This window comes from Poecilia formosa, unplaced genomic scaffold, assembly GCF_000485575.1.
Source record: "Poecilia formosa unplaced genomic scaffold, Poecilia_formosa-5.1.2 Scaffold112, whole genome shotgun sequence".
In the NCBI taxonomy this organism is placed as follows: Eukaryota; Metazoa; Chordata; class Actinopteri; order Cyprinodontiformes; family Poeciliidae; genus Poecilia; species Poecilia formosa.
Window position 1 is genome coordinate 1,193,528 of NW_006800051.1, and position 16,500 is coordinate 1,210,027.

The 16,500-nt window shown below is 39.4% G+C and overlaps 2 protein-coding genes across 3 annotated transcripts; both read right to left on the minus strand.

Moving 5' to 3' along the window:
• Nucleotides 1-10: 10 nt before the first annotated feature.
• Nucleotides 11-3,102, minus strand: pithd1 (PITH (C-terminal proteasome-interacting domain of thioredoxin-like) domain containing 1). Its single transcript, XM_007560009.2, has 6 exons — nt 2,638-3,102; nt 2,033-2,076; nt 1,719-1,796; nt 1,537-1,641; nt 1,171-1,279; nt 11-591 (listed from the first exon to the last, which is right to left on the minus strand). Exons 1-6 carry the CDS (start codon nt 2,833-2,835, stop codon nt 490-492), a joined length of 636 nt encoding a protein of 211 aa, XP_007560071.1. The 5' UTR covers nt 2,836-3,102; the 3' UTR covers nt 11-489.
• A 688-nt stretch (nt 3,103-3,790) lies between these two features.
• eloa (elongin A) lies at nt 3,791-15,470 on the minus strand. Of its 2 annotated transcripts, none has more exons than XM_016675348.1 (12): nt 15,086-15,470; nt 12,812-12,868; nt 12,533-12,645; nt 11,624-12,081; nt 10,087-10,403; nt 9,277-9,385; nt 7,665-7,817; nt 7,476-7,573; nt 6,642-6,822; nt 6,431-6,560; nt 5,995-6,150; nt 3,791-5,909 (listed from the first exon to the last, which is right to left on the minus strand). In XM_016675348.1, the coding sequence occupies exons 1-12, from the start codon at nt 15,317-15,319 to the stop codon at nt 5,777-5,779; spliced, it is 2,139 nt and encodes a 712-aa protein (XP_016530834.1). In that variant the 5' UTR covers nt 15,320-15,470; the 3' UTR covers nt 3,791-5,776. The 2 variants fall into 2 exon arrangements, with proteins under 2 accessions (XP_016530834.1, XP_007560072.1); XM_007560010.2 differs by having other exon boundaries at nt 5,999-6,150; nt 15,086-15,468.
• Nucleotides 15,471-16,500: the final 1,030 nt, after the last annotated feature.

Sequence of the window (16,500 nt, forward strand, 5' to 3'; positions counted from 1 at the left end):
AAGGTCAACGTTACTGTAGGAACTTATTTATTTTTTAAGCATCAGAAAAGATGAAAAAAGGCTTCAGATCTTTATCGCCTTTCATGTTAAGGAAACACTGAATCAAGCAAAGCTGTTCATGATTTAAACCTGAAAACGTTCCCGTGTTGCAGCGAATGATGAATCCAGGCCGTCGTCATGGCAACCAAGATGTTCACCTAACAAATAACTGACCCTGTCCTCCTCGCTTCCCCGCTTTATTTAACAGCACAATTCATCACAGAAGATTTAAAAAAAAAAAAACCTTTCATGCATCTTTGCCAATGCTGTTGAGCATGTTGCCATGGAAACAATAGAAGTAGTTTCCAAGATTACAGCGCTCGCTCCCACTTGAACCCCTCCTCACTGCCCAAACGCAGCGCTGGACTTCCTGTTTGACATTTAGACCTTCAGCAAACGCCGCTAAACCTTCTTTCTCCTCCTCCTCTTTTTTCTCTCTTCCTCCAGTTCTCAGGAGATGAAGTTGGTCTGTGGGATGATGCTCTCCACTTTGTGATCCGCTGGGTTTGCTGCCGCCTCGTAGTTACAGATGGTCACTTCATGTCTGTGAGCCTTACAGAGAACAGAGCAGAAACACGTTAAACCAGGGGGGTCCAAATTGTGGTCCAGGGGCCGTTTGCAGCCCTCGGAATGATTTCTGGCGGCCCTTGACCAGAATTCAAGAAGGCGGTGGATGCCGATACAGATATGAAAACGTTAGGGTGCAAATTTCACTGATGCCAGACCTTTCAAAAAAAAGATTCAGACAATTTAACATCTTACCACAGAAAATGTAAGGTTTTTGTTCTAAATTTAATTTATTTTAATGGTAAAAAAGGACAACAAACATCCAGTGACTATTGCTAAAATTTAGACCTGGGCATGGTAAAATAAAAAATGAGTGAGCCACATCCTGTTTTTGTTGGTGAAAAGGAAAAAAAAGAAAAAGAAAATATCCACTTATTTAATTCAAATGTTGAGTTTAGTTTTTCCAATTACAATAAAGAAGAAAAATACAAAGAATTCTGTGGCCCCAGAATACTTAAAGCTCGACATTTTTGGGCACCATGCATTAAATCTGCAGATTCAGCAGAATGATCTAAACTTCCTCCGATCAGAAGACGAGAACAGACAGATTTATGCCTGACAAACCTCTGAATATTCCCCTCTCAGGCCGATGTAGTACACCCGGGTGTTCTCGTCCCCAAAGTTTTTGGAGATGTGGATGGAGAGGTGATGGACGCTGGAGAAACGAGCAATCCTGCAAATGACAAGCGACAGAAGGAAAAGTCAAATGATGGCTTCCAGAAAGGAAAAATAACTCCTGTCTGAACATTTCACAGCAAAATGTTCATCCAAAACAAAGACAAACAACTTAAAACATTTAATTGTTTTAAAGGCAACATGGACCTAACTGATAATGATAAACTTAAATTGAGCTAAAATAGTTTAAGGCTGCAGCTCCTCTGATTTCTAATGTTTCTGCTCAAAGTGTCTGAAAACTGAAGCGTGACTCACTTTGTGGGATACTCCAGCTCAGCCAGCGGGTCTCTGTTGAGTCTGAAGGCTTGGTCCGGTTCCCTGGCGGTGTCATCAAACGACATCTGAGGGATGTTTTTGTATCTGCAGACAACAATCAGACTCAGAATCACAATGCTGCCACCTAGAGGCGGAGGGAAGCAACAGACACACAGACTCACAGTCGTATTTCTGCTGGATGAGAGTCATCATTTTCTCCAGAGATGATGATGCCTTTCAGCTTCACGCTGCCGGTGAAACTGAAACAGATGAGACGGCGTCAGTCCGAGGACGCGGACAGACGAGAAGAGAAGCACCGAATGAAATTACACCCAGCGGGACTTCAGGATGATGCAAAGGGCTTATATCCAGAACTTTAACCTTTTCAAGTTTGCTGAGGAACAGTATTTACAACTAAATACAGCAAAAAATGCTAAAGGGATAAACTGCACACAGAAAGCAGGATAATGATGATGACTGTGACTGCAGGACTTACGGGATGTTGAACAGTAGCTCTTCATCCACATCACTTTCCACATACTGAAGGAAAACAAAAACATGGTCAAATGCTTCTTTGTTTGGGATCTGCACTGTGAAGATTTTTACAGTCCCATTTTCAAATCCCCAGACTTCAATCCTTTTCTGGGTATTCCCATGGAGTCTCCTCAACCAAAAACCCCCAGAGGCGCAATGGAGGCACCTTAACCAGATACAATCAGACCTCCCACTCTCCCAACACTCAGACCACAGAAGCTTACCGTATACTTCATGCATTGTAAACAGCCATCCTCCACTCAAAGAGGAGGATGTTCTCTGATTGGCCCGATAGAAAAACTACCAGAGGAATCGAAGTGAACGGTAGAAAGTCCAGATTAAACTTAAATGAGATTTGAAGTGAACGGAATAGAGCAGGCAGGCAATGGCCAGACTAGGAACTATTCACGCCTGTCCAGAAATTAATACATTATTTTATTTCTATTAAACTCTTATCTCAGGTCTTAGTTATGCATAGTTTATTCTGTAAAAGGTGCTACTAGTCAAATATTTTGTCCCGGGGTCACAGCCTGACTGCCCCGGGAGGAAGCCCACTCTGCCCCGTACCTTGTCTCGCAGGTTCCGCTGGTCCCACGGCTTGAACACCAGCCGTCCGTCTCCGTCCCTGCTCTCGTTCAGGCACTGGAGCCTCTCCAGGTCGATGCGTTGATACAGCCCGAACTCCACGCCTCTCTCTGCTGGCTCATGCTGCCCCTCCGACCCGCAGCTGTGGCTGTGTCCGTGGCCGTGACCGTGGCCGGACATGGTGGACTCAAGTGGCCGAAATTAGTGATAACCTGCAAACAAAATAATGAAGCTTTACGAGTAAAACGGGCTGCTTTATAAACGAGGACTCGGTCAGCAAGTTTCGTTTTGCAGCGTGAAGCGAACTAAGTTTAGCTTAAAGTGAGGTGAGGTTAACCCAACAGTTCCGATATGAGCTCTTCAAAATAAAAGCAGCAGCTTTCTCTTTGCAGTAATCTAACGGAATAAATAAGATTTTAAACAACTATAAACATAGTATTAATCGGAGTCAATGGTCTTATGTTTCTATAGCTTTATTCAAAGCTTAACTCGGCTTTTGTAACTTAATTTGTAAAGCTCTCGACATTTTATTTTGAAGAAAAAAAACAGGGTCACAGGGAAATGTCAACGATATACTGTCGGAAGCTTTTTAGGAGCCAACACTGAGCTCTGATTGGCTCCCGTCGGTTATCACCAAACGCTGCGACTGACGTAAAATGTTTACAAGCGTGTTGCAAAAACAAATAGGTTAAAACTAAGAAAATGGGCTTAAATAGCGGAAAGGATCAGCTAAATATCCGAATGTAAAAGGTAGAGCGTGAAATATATCTCTGTAGTTATTTCTGAAACCATTGGAGTTAAAACAAATTTCTACGCTTTTCCTCTCTATATCACATCCCGTCAGATCCATAAAATTGGTTACTTTAATTTTATAAAAAAACAAACTACAGTTTCAGAGAAATTAAATTCTTCCTGCTAAAGTCTAGTGATGGTTTGAACTACATGAAGCCCTAATCAGACCATAAAAATGGAAAAAAGATTTTATTAGGACTTTTTGGCAGAATCTGAGGAGCCCTATTCTCATTCATCATTAAAGCTAACAGATCTCTGAAAAGTTTCCTTATTAATATCCATATCCCATATATTTCTACAATCAGACATTTTCATTCAAAAGAAGTTCCACACAGAGAGTTTGTCAGGGCAAAGTCAATTTTAATAAAAATGACCACATAACATTTATTAAAATCTAATAAAATTACAGTTTTCCATCTACTGGAGCCCGTGTTGCAGGGAGAGTGCCAGGTCCCATTTCTGAAAATAAATACATCTCATGGTGATGGAGGGTTGAAGCCGCAGACATCCTATGAACTTCCCTCATTAGAAACAGTTTGTCACAGTGAAGCAGACAGAAACAGACTTCCAGCAGGAGGAGAACAGAACCTGAAGCCACAGCAGAGGTAAAAATAAGACAGCAGGGTGTGTGTTTCTGCTTACAGTTCAGCCCTCCTCCCTATACACACACTGAAACATCACCAGGAATTACAGGATCACATCTGAACGGCTCGGTTTCCTAACAACGGCTCCTCCGGCGGCCAGGAAGCGACCAGCGGGTAGGTTTAGTGTCATTTGGTCAGAAAGGAAAAGAAACAAGAGCTCATTTAATCAAAAGTACCTTAAAAAGAAAAAGTTCAACTTGTTTTCTTTGAAGAGACAAAGCAGGTGTCTGATCCAATTGCCGTTTGTTAGCTAAGCTAAGCACAAAGACTGGAAACAGATGGAAACTGCCTGCCTGACACTTTTAAAATTCATCTTTCTCTTCTGTACGCAACATGACAGATGTTTCTGTGTGGACAGAGGTTTGCTGTAACTCATATATTTATAATGATGTTTGAATTCACAGTATTATTCTAGTAGATTGATGATCTAGAGCCAGAGGACAGCCAAGTTCATCTGAAGATGCTCAGTGTTTCTCTCCTGTCTGTTAAAATACTTAAAAACATAAAAATCCTGCTGATGAGTGAGCAGCAGAGAGCCAGGAAAATAAAGAACCTGCAGGATTTCCTGTCTGCAGGTGTGTTTTCCTAAGGTGAGTCAGGTCCAGGTGAGTCGGACAGCTGCAACCTTCATAAGGCTGATTTTTAAATCAAGGTTTTGTGCAATCAATGCTGGAAAGTTCAGCTGCTTCCAAACAGGAAACTGGTTTTCTTTAATGAGCCAATCCTCCAAGGAAACCAGACTTTCTTCTACTCCTTTAAACATAAGTTCTTCTAAGACCCTTTATGATCCGGTTCTTGCTCTTCATCTCTGGGAAAATCATGAAGTGGCTAAAATCCTCAGATGGCAAGAGGAAACCAAAGAAGAAGCGTTGGACCAAGCAGCAGATAAAAACTATTTCAGCAAACAGCTTTCTGGGAACCAGACAGTTTTCCTAAAGCATTTTTACTAATTAATGAAATATGAGATAAATCCTGACAGGCTGCTGGTAACAGAGCTCTTTACCAGATCATCTGTCTTCAAATTATGATTTCAAATAAGATTTTAAAAAAAGGCTGAAATTGAAGTTTAAGATTAAAAAACCCTTAAAACGGGTCATTTTGCTCTTTAAGCATCTCATCATTCCAGTTTGTCCTTTTTAAAAAAGATGATTCCAGATATGAGACGGAGTGGACCGCCGCAGGACGTTTGGTTCCACAGAGACGACTGGACTCCTGTTCTCCACAACCTCATCCTATTAATACCATCTACCAACAGGACATCATTTTGGTTCTACCAGCCGGGCCAGCTGGTCCAGACAGAGATCAGAACCACAATTAATTCAAATAGGGAGTTGGGATAAAATAAATGAAATCATATTTCTCAGTATTAATTTGCGTAAATCATGATTTTTCTGCAGTGACGCATGATTTTCTGAAAGTCACCCAGATCGAACCCAAAGAGCTGCTTCCAGCCGATGCTGATTCTGTTCACATCTACAAACCGATGCGTTCTCTGATTCCACGTTTGTTTCTAGTTTTTGTGCTCAGCTCAGAAAAGCAAAACCATCTAACATCTACAGACCCCAAATGGTGAAAACGTTCCAGCGGTTAAAGATGTCCGCCTGTGTCTGTGTGCCGTCGGCGCCGGAGGGAAATACTGAAAAAGCTGCAGAAAGGAAGCCGTGTTCTCAGCAGTACCGTGAAGTTCATGCCGTGTGTGTCTGGAGGAAAAAAGCAGCTAAAATGAAATTACAACCTTCCTTCGGATTCTGGCAGACTACCGGCGGGAGAATCGGTTCTTGAACGCTTTGATGGTTTTCGCCATCATGGGGGCGATTTCTGCAACAGAAACAAGTTTAGGAGAGTTAAACCCAAACATAACCACACATAAACATCAACACACCCGATTAAAATCAGAACAAACTCACTTTTGACTTGTGGCTTTTCCCGGCCGGGATTAACAGTTCCTCCTCCTCCTCCAGGTGGCGCTGAAGAGCGAGACGAACCGGCTGGAGAGCTGAAATGTGAAGAAGAGGAGCGGCTGGAGTCACCAGCAAAGTCAGAGGATGCTGGTCTTATTCTGAAAGAGACAAAGAAAAGAGACTTAACTGAGCTGCAGTAGAAAAAAAAACGTTGCATTTGCTCTCAATGGGGGACAATTTATCATCCAGCAGTATTTATTATTGTGACAGGACTAATCAGGACCTCGGAGAAAAGGCTCCCCCTGGTGGCCATTCAAATTAGAACTTCCTCTGACAAACAGATCAACTTGATGAGAGGAAAATACTCAAATCTGTCAGAAAATCTGTTAGCTATCAATGTAAAGTGATAAATCTGACGCCTGGTCGTTGGAATCTCACTTGATGGGAGAAGCAGCTGCGGTGGAAGCAGATGACGAACTGCTGGAGGTTCCAAACTTCTCCTGGCGGCGGCGGACGTCCCGCGGCGGCTTGGCCACCGAGTTCACGAACGCCATCTTAACCTGCCGTCCTGGAGGACACACCGATCAGGATCTCAGTTCCCATCGGGAGCTCAGACATCACAGAGAGACTCAGGTGAAGCCCCGCCTACCTTTGGGTTTGTTGGCGTGGGCAGAGCTGATGTTCTGGGTGAGCAACCTGAGCCGCTCCTCGCGCTCGTCGTGCAGCCGCAGGTACATCTCCCTCCACGACTCAAACTCCTGGGGAGACTCGCGCTTGAAGTCCCGCCGGCAGTGACGCATCCAGAGCTCGTCTGAGTCCTCAGTGAAACACTGAGCGAGGAGAGAGGAAAAACTCTCAGCCTCAGCTCCTCAGGAGGCAGAGCAACGCTGAAACTTTAAGCTTTAAAAGAGTCATTTTTGGTAATAACTAAAAGTTTTTTGGTGTCTGGAGAATGAGTATTTCAAAAACCTCCGAAATGTAATGTCCCAAATGAGCAGGCACTCCCAGTTACCTAGCAACCCCAGTAGAGTTCCGCCCATCACCTAGCAACCAAAGCTGAGCCCCAGCACTTGTGGTCAGCTGGTTTTAGCTCTATTTTCAATGTACAACGGCTGATGGAAAAAAACAACTGTTTTGTTGTTGACTTACCATCAACAACAAATGGTAAGTCAACAAGAATGCAGCAGAAAGCACTTGCTGCATTCTGGTTGGTTGTGCAGGAGACTCTACTAACGCTTTTCAAAGATGTATGGTTGCATAATTGCTTGTCTGTTTGCAGCCATTTTTATGTGAGATAGGAGGCGTGGCCAGCAGCAGCTTATTAGGATTGACAAAGGCCCTAAAACAGCTCAAAATACGTAGAACTCACCAAACTAGAGTCTTATTATTAGGATTTTGTGCAAACAAAATATTTGATCACCCAGAGACCTGTCCTGAACTGCTCAAGGAAGCATCATATTTCACCTTTGAGGTTCGGACTAACCTGGTTGCTCTGCTCGATCCGGTACAGCTGCTCAGGAGTGCACCTCTCCAGAACCGGCTCCAGGATCTCGAAGGGGACTCCGCCCACTTCGGCGATGGCTGGGAGGAGAGTTAGGAAGTTATGTCCTCAGAAAAACTAAATAAAAACCTGCAGCAGCCTCTGGTTCAGAATGGCGGAGGCAGAACTCACAGTCGATGTTGTTCTGCAGAACCCGGATGCACTGCTCATACAGGGTCATCATCCTGGGCAGGTAGGATGTCTTCGACCCTGAGTAGACCACCATCTTGGAGTTGAAGCGCTTCCCGGTGAAGCCTGCGTCCTCCTCATCGTTGCACACGGGAACTGGAAGTGAAAGCAGTGAAATCGGACCTGAATCAAAGCCTGAGCGAGAGAAACCCGAAACGACTGCAGGAGTTTCAACATGAGGAAACCTTCAGGAGGTTCGGCTGCAACATTAAATCATTACAAACATCCAAACTGATGGAATCAGAACAGAAAGAGGCTGAATGCAGAAAAAAATCTGCAGCTGCTGTAAGCAGCGTTCAAACATTCCCCCAGTAAAATACAAACCTTTCAAGGTAAGTTTTCAACTTTTCCAGCACAAACGTTTTGTAGATAAAAACAATACACATAAACTAAAAAAACTGTTTCAGTTCACTATTACATGACAAAATGTGTTACTATTATTAGTATTTATTGTATTTTACATTCTGCAGCAGGTGTAAAGTAAACGAAAATATAACTTTTTTTAAGTTTCTCTCACATACACCCCATATTCCTGACAGGTCCAAGAACAAAACAAAAAATTAACCAAAAAAATCCTCCAATTTCAACAACACTGTTTAACATGTAAAATATACGCCAACCTTTATTTCAAACACACAGATCAATAAGTCACCGATCCATTGGAAATATATCCATTATTACACTGAACTAATCCAAACAAATCATGTTAAGTTAAATGACCTTCCAGCTCAAATGAAATGCTTAAACACAAAATACAAAAAAGTAAAAGAAATATAAAAATAATTTAAAAACAAAAAGTTTCTCGCTATGTTTCCTGTCAGTTGGCAAATAAGGATAATTTTAATAATTCAAACTGAACTAAAACAAGTTTAGCCTGATTTAACTTCAGACAAAAAAATATATCTGTCTTTTATAAGAATATTTGATTTCCAATCTAAGTAACAATTTTAGTCTTTGAATCAAGTGTTATGCTGTACTTATTACAAAACTGTGAAGTTTGAATATCAAACATTTTCAAGGACTTTAGACAGAAATCAAGCACTTTCCAAACCTTGAAAACACTGAACTGAAACTGAAGCATTTTCAAGGATTTCAAGAACCCATACAACCTGTATAAAACACTATTACATCTAATAACTGTGAAAATCAAAGTTTATAAAGTTTTGTAGGGTTTTTAAGGTTGATTTTTATTGTACAGCACTTTGTGATTTCATGTCTGTGAAAATCGCTTTATAAACTTTACTTACTTACGAACACATCAAAATGACAAAAAATGTGTCTTAGAGTGAAAATATGTTTCATTTTGACTGATTCACTTTTAATTTTATTAAGAGTCATTTAATTTTCTGTATTGACTGATACTTCTACATATATTTTTCTTATTATTCTTAGCAAATGTTGGATTTTACCGAATAACTGTGCTTCTAATTGAAGTTTCTTCTACTTAAAATGTCATTTTCTTATATTTCTGGAGTAGTTTTCCAGAAATATTTCCATTTTTGCTGTTTAAAATGATATTTTTTGCCTTTTCTCACAGTAAGGTTACAGCTCTTACCTTTGCGCCGCTGAGGGGACAGCGGCGTGTCGATGGAGGGCAGAGGTCTGTAGTTGGGCTGGATCGCTGGCAGCGGGATGTCTAGGAGCGTCGGAAGAGCCTCCACAACCTGAACGGGAAAAGTGAGAACTTAAAAAAAAGGTTCAACTATATGGCTTAAAAATACAATTATGTTTTTTTCATACTATATTCGGTTTCCATTATTAATCTATCTTGTTTTGCTCTCTTTCCTTTTTAAAAAAAGAAATTACAGAAAATATTTTCAAAAAGTGGCTTTTATTTCAATTATCTCTTGTGTGATTTGTACGACGGAGTATTAGGGCCAGGCTTCTAGGATTTTTGTTTAATTATGAAAACATAGTCGTAATTTTACCAGAAAAAAAATTTTAATAGGAAAAAATAATTTATTAGGATCTGACATTTCCAGCTCAGTTCAATTATTTTTTTTTCTCTGGAAATTTGCATGTTTGTTTCAAAGTCCTGGTACAGATAATAATTTGATGCTGATATGTCAAAAGTATTTTATTAAGTCCAAAGTAAAACTTCACAAGATGTTCAACATTTCTCATTGATTTTTTTATTATTATTTTTCATGTTGAGTTCTCATAACACTACTACTTTTTTCTCCTGATATTACCACTTCATTCTGGTGTAATTACAACTTTAAATTGGTAACATTATGACTTTTTCTTGTATTATTTCAATTCTTTTGACTTACGACAGTGTTTTTGTAATATTATGACTTTAGTGTCGTGTATACACACATTAAACTGAAGCTTTCATCTGACACATGATATGAAGATTTCTCACCCGTTTGCGTTTCTCTGGTTTGGGTTCTGAAGACCTGGAGTCGGAGTGACTCCTCTTGGAGCTCTGAGATCCGTTCGCTTTATTCGCTTTAGAGGAAGAGGAGGAAGAGGAGGCCGTCGTTCTGTTCTGACGCGACGACGAACCGGAGGAGGACTGAGATGGTTTGCTGTGAGAAGAGGACGACGGTTGCTGCTTCTTCTTCTTCTTGACAGGAGTCGGCGCGTCGTACGTGAGGAACGACTCGAAGGACATGGGGTGCGCCTCGAAGTCATCGTCGTCTTCCTTGGAAGGGGAGTCCTTCGGTGGTCGGGGTCGAGCTGGTGACGGAAAAACGTCAACAACAACCAACAGTTTCAGAAAGCAGATTAAATAACGAGACAAAATGGAAGCAACGCAGTTTAAGTTTTCAATTTAAGTCAAAAATCACATGAATAAACTGAGCCGAGATGGCGGGACGACATCTAGTGGTTCAGAGCAGAACTGCACCCGGTTTCATCTGCTTTCGATAATTATTTAACAGAAAAGAATCATCTTTCAGGTAAAACCTGAACAGATATTCAAAATAATAAGGAATTTATTTTTATTTTTCCTTTTCTTAAAAGTGATTAAATTTATTTGATCGTTGTTTAAATATATATTTGAAATTTCTGTACTTTACAAGTTAAATTATTTCCAAATTACTTTTCATTTTGTACTTTTGTCCTTCCTAACTAAGCTGCTACCTTCATGGTCAAAATTTTAAATAAATAAAATTATAATTTGATTGTGAATTAAAGTGCATAACTGCAACATATATTATAATGATTATAATAGTGTAATTATTGTGTTATATTTTATCTTTCAGTTAAATCAGTAAATAGAAATAAACATTAGTGAATCTCAATAAATCACACACATTTAAAATATATATAATATTATACAATGGGTATAAAATATTAGTGCCACAAACCTGTGAAAGCCCACAATAATGACGTAAGAATGTGGCTCAATAAATTCAAGACTATAACGACAAATGGAACAAAAATAATGAAAATAATCATTTAAATATTCAAATTAAAAATGTAGACGTATAATTAGTCATATTTTCATCTTGTTTTAGGCAGCTTTGGCACTAAATATTGTTATTGTTAATAAATATATTTCATTATTATAAAAGCATAATAATAATAACAGGAATTATAATTATTGTTATTTAATAAAACTAATTAACTCAATATGTCTAATAATTTTCATATTTTGGTACAAAATGATTAAAACTAAATAGATAAATGAATGAATAAATAAATAGTTTTCCACAGTGAGGTGTTATTAATCACAATGATAGTGAAACATAAACGTTGCCGGTTTATCTGTCACCGTCACCGCGGCGACGGCTCAGAGAACTGATGAGTCAGCAGTTCTCAGGAAACGGTTCAGGACTTCCTGTCAGCAAACCTGTTGATCATCTGGAACAGGAAGTTCTCTGACACCAAGTGTTCGTCTGGATAATCATCTTTCTCAGGTTAAGTGTGTCGGGTCGGAACCGGCCCAGACTCACCGTCCTCTCCTCCTTTCTTCTTCTCCTCCTTCTTGGTGTCGTGCGGCGTCGACTTCCTGCTGTGCTTCTTCTGTGGCGGCGGCGGACTGTTGGTCCTCTCCCGGTCGGCGCTCCGTTTCTTCCCTCCTCCTCGGTCGCTGCCCGCCTTCCACCGCTCTTCGTCTCTGTGGTGATGGTTCTTGCTTGGTTTGCTGTGGCGGATCTCTTTACGGGCAGGAGGAAGAGGAGGAGGAGGAAGAAGAGGAGGGCTCGGCTCCGGCTCGTATTCCTCTGACTCGTAGCCGCCTCGCTGCGGGGGGCTGTACTGCTGCTGCTGAGGGGGAGAAGGGAAGTAGTTTGACTGGTACACCATCTCCTCTTCCTCCTCTTCCTCCACGTAGGAGCGCTCTTCCTCAGGGGACGGCTCTCTGTAGGACCTGTGGTGGGACTGGGGAGCTGGTTTGGGGTGACTGTTAGGTCTGAAGGAAAACCACAGAAAAAATGAACCATAAATGCATCATCATTATTATTATTATTGATATTATTATTATTTAATAAACATCTAAACAATTTCTTATAAAAAATTATTTATTCTCAATATTTTTATTGAATAATTATATATATATATATATATATATATATATATATATATATATATATATATATAGGAAACAGAGGAAATGAACCTTGAACGCATCACCACCGTCTTTCATATTAACCTGACATGAGAAAGTAAGTGCACCCTCAGGTCCTCTCTGGATACTCATAATCAATGTAAATAAAGACGTGCATTGTAGATTTTACACATGATAAGAACCTCAGTCAGTCCCTGAATCAACTTTTCCTTTCACCAAACACAGAAACCAGGAGACCTGACAACTAATGATGTCATGCTGTTTGCGCGTTTAGGCACACGTGTGCAGATGCTACCTGTCTGCCGTCTGAGGAACCAGCTTCTTCCACTTGGCTACCAGGCTTTTCGCCAGCTCTCCTACGTCGTCATGTTTCCTGAAGGAGTTCACAGTTTTGCCCACTCCAGTTCTCTGTGGGACGACAGAAATATGGAGATTAGCAGGAAAACACGGCACTACGCTGGCGCTGCATGTTTCCGTTAGCAGCTGGAAGTCGTTTTATAGATTGGAAACCTATTCCAACCCTGCAGGTGAACACGTTTTCCCTGAATAATCCTCCACAGAGAGCAGAACTTACCACCAGTATGTCCACAGTCATCTGCACTTCTCCCAGTCTCTTGAGAGTCTTCAGTAACTGGAAAACAAACAGTTTAAAGTTTAAAGATCTGATCTAATCAGGAGGAGCAGACGAATAAACTGACTGCTAGTCGTACTTGCTTTGAATTTACTTCCTGACAGAAACTTTTAATTTGTTAACTTTTTATTTAAAACCATAGAAACCTGAGAAATGGGTCAACAGCAATGTCTCCGTAATGTTGGGCACCTTAAGATGTACGGGACAAAATGACGCCTGAGCCTTCCCAAAGCTCTGTGTCTTCAATCCCAGATCAAATTTAAGTGTTGGGATAAGAAATGATTGAATTAGAAATTAGAAAACATTTTCTGGAACATATCTGAGCTAAAAATGTAGGAATGTAAGGGAATTAAGTCATGGAAAGAACGCGATGATACCAAAAACTCAAATATGTTCGGTTTATGTTGGATGAATGGGAACAAACATAGTAATACAATTATTATTGTATTTTTTAACTGTAAGTAATAAATTCAGTTAAACTGTGTGAAATTATCTAGGTTTATTGATTATTCAGGTCCTTAAACGCCTCTTCTGGTCCCTGAACGCATCTCTGCCGCCTTTGTTTTAACAAAGAGGAGCTCAGTCAGGTTCAGCTTAGCTCTGCGGTTCTCGGTCTTCCTCCCGCAGAATGCGGTGTTTAACATGTAGCTGTGGCCCGGCTCCAGGGAACCAGGGCAGGGGGAAACATTCAGGCCTTCAGCCGGAGCTCGGACTCCTCTGACTCCTCTGACCGGACTGACGGCGGCTAGCTAAACGGCTAGCAGCTGCTCTAACTGAAGCGTCCCGGTATTGGACCGGTTCCGTTTGATTTTGAACAGTTAGTTTTTCATCAGTGTCTCGCAGCGAAGCGACCAGCCACCGAACCAGGCTGACACGGTTCCGTTTGGGTGAAAACTGCAGTTAAATGGCCCAGTATGAACAAGTAGAAGCTCAGTAAATATAGTGACGTTTCTGCGATGCATTCACAGAATGTCGGAAATCTTGACGCTATTGACGGTAGATTTCTTATTGACGTGTAAGAAATACACAATAAGCTCGCTAAATTCTGATATTAAAAAAATAATAATAATTCAAGTTTTAACAACTATTTGGGTATTTGACAATAAAAATGTTAATATGAAAATTAAAACACAATAATTAATGCATATTACAAAATCAAGATATTCACACCTGATTTTGGATGGTTTAAGTAAAAAAATGACTAAAACTGTTTTCCTAATCTATAGTTCAAATAATATAAATAAAATAAATTTCATGAAGATTTGTTTTTATTTAGTACTGAATAAGAAAAATAAGACATTTAATTAACTTATTCAAATAACGCTAAATGTGGTGGATTTTATTGTAGTTTGATTGTTTTAAAATCTAATCTGTCTGTACCTTGACCTGATTAAAAATGATTAAATTGTTTTAAATTATAAAGTAAAAGAGGAACATAAACAGCTTGGACTGATGAAGCTGAAACAATCATTAATCCTTACAGATACTTCAGGTTTCATGTGGAAAAACATCAGTTCTGACTGATCAGTGGAGATTTCCTGCCTCATTCGGACAAACCATGACCCTCTCACTTAAACTGCAGGATTTCTTTGGGCGTTGTCACTCAGGAGTTGCTTACATCCCTGTTTTGGTCACATGATTCACCTGTTAAACCCCCAACCCTCCATTTAACACCCCTGTGAAACCAGAACACAGCCATTACCATGCATCTACCTATAGATACTAGTATTTACTGAGACAAATACAGAAATAAATTGTTTAAATCTCTCCTGTTCTGTTGTCAACTTGTCTGGAATTTGCTCTTCATGAAAAATCAGAGTAATCTTTAAAATATTCCTAATATTCCACTGCATTTAAATGCCTCACAGTAGCAGCCTTCAGTTTTTTCATAAATGATCTAGAATATTCTATAATTTCCCCAAAAAAGGAACAATTTCTGATTAAAACATGTAATAAAAACAATTACATATACCTCTGTGATACTTTTAACAACTATAAACACAACTGTAAACCACAACTGTCAAATTTCATTTAAAGGAATCCTAAAGCCGGAGCCAGACTGCAGTCCGTGAACGCATCATTTAAGAAAACGGTTGCGACTCTCGCTAAGCTGCCGTGTCCGAACGTCTGTGACTTTTCTCGGCTTAAGACGGTTCTCGGGACTCGGTGGTTCAGAAACATGGCGCCCGGTTCTCTCGGACCGGGTGAGTGGTTTACCTTTCGGGGCTCCGGGTTGTCCTGTATCCGGGACTGAAGTCGCTCCACTGTTTCCAGCAGCTGATCCGCCATGGCTGCTGCTGGTGGTTCTGCTGCTGTTGCTGCTGGTACCCTGTCCCCCGGAAACTGTTTCAGGATCCGGGCTGAGCAGAGCGACACGGCCGGGGAGGAGTTCCGCTGCTTCAACACGCTGCCACAAAACATCCAATAGAAAGAAAAAACACCAGCAAACATGAAGTAAACGCAGCTTTTCTGTAATAAAACAGAAAACTGTACAGGGTGAAGATGGAGGATCGTAACTTAGTAGAACATATGGTATAAAACAGACCAGTTAATACAAAAAACCCCTAAACCAAAACAGAAGCCAACTTTAAAATAACTGCAGTTATTAGTTATTAAGAATGCCACGTGCTCACTTATTCATTCATTCATTCATTCATTTATTACATGTGCTGTTACTGTGCTTGTTTTTTAATTTATTGAATATTCTTGAACCCTTTTTTTATTGGACATGAATATTTATAGTTTTTTTTGTGTGCCATTTTTACTATTAATATATCTAGCAAAAGAAGCAAAGTTTGATCCAGAAAATGTAATCATTTATTTACTTAATGATTTATCCATAAAATTGGCCTTGACCTCTTTTTAAAATCTACACTACATTTTATACGACCCTTTTTTTTTGGTTCATTTACTTTATTTTTATTATTTTATCCATGATTTATTCATTTATTTATTTTTTTGTTTATTAAATGTGCTTTAATTTTGTTTATTTATTCAAAAATATTTGAATCCTTTGTGAATGGACATGAACATTTACAGATTTTTAAAATAATGTGGGATATTTTTATGAAAACAGTAAAGTCTGTTTCAGAAAAGGTACTAATTTATTTACTTATTTATTTACCCATTAAATTTGCTGCGACTTCTGTGAAAGCTATTTTGGATTTTTTTTAAATCCCTTTTTTGAGTTAGATTTATATTAATTTTTGTATTATTATTATTATTTTACTTATTTATCCATTATTTATTTATTCATTTTTTTGTTTATTAAATGTGCTGTGAATTTTTTTCAAATAATGTTATATTTTTTCTTTTATATAAAAAAAATCAACATTTGTTTTAAAAAAGTGATATTTTTTAGTCATAAAGTTAAGTTGGAGCTCATTTATCAGTTTATATTGACTTTACCAACAAATAGTGACGTTTAAGCATTGAGAAGATGTTCAGATATTTATGAGGAGAGATTTTAACAGCTCAACTTTAAAAACTAATTTATTCAGGTTCATTTTTAGAGAAAACATAACAAAAATTGACTGAAATTCCTCAAAAATCTCTAAGAATTTCTCCTGGTTGTTTTGTAACATCTGGAGAAGGGAAAACTGAGCTTGTTTTTATTTTGTAATGAGGAATCT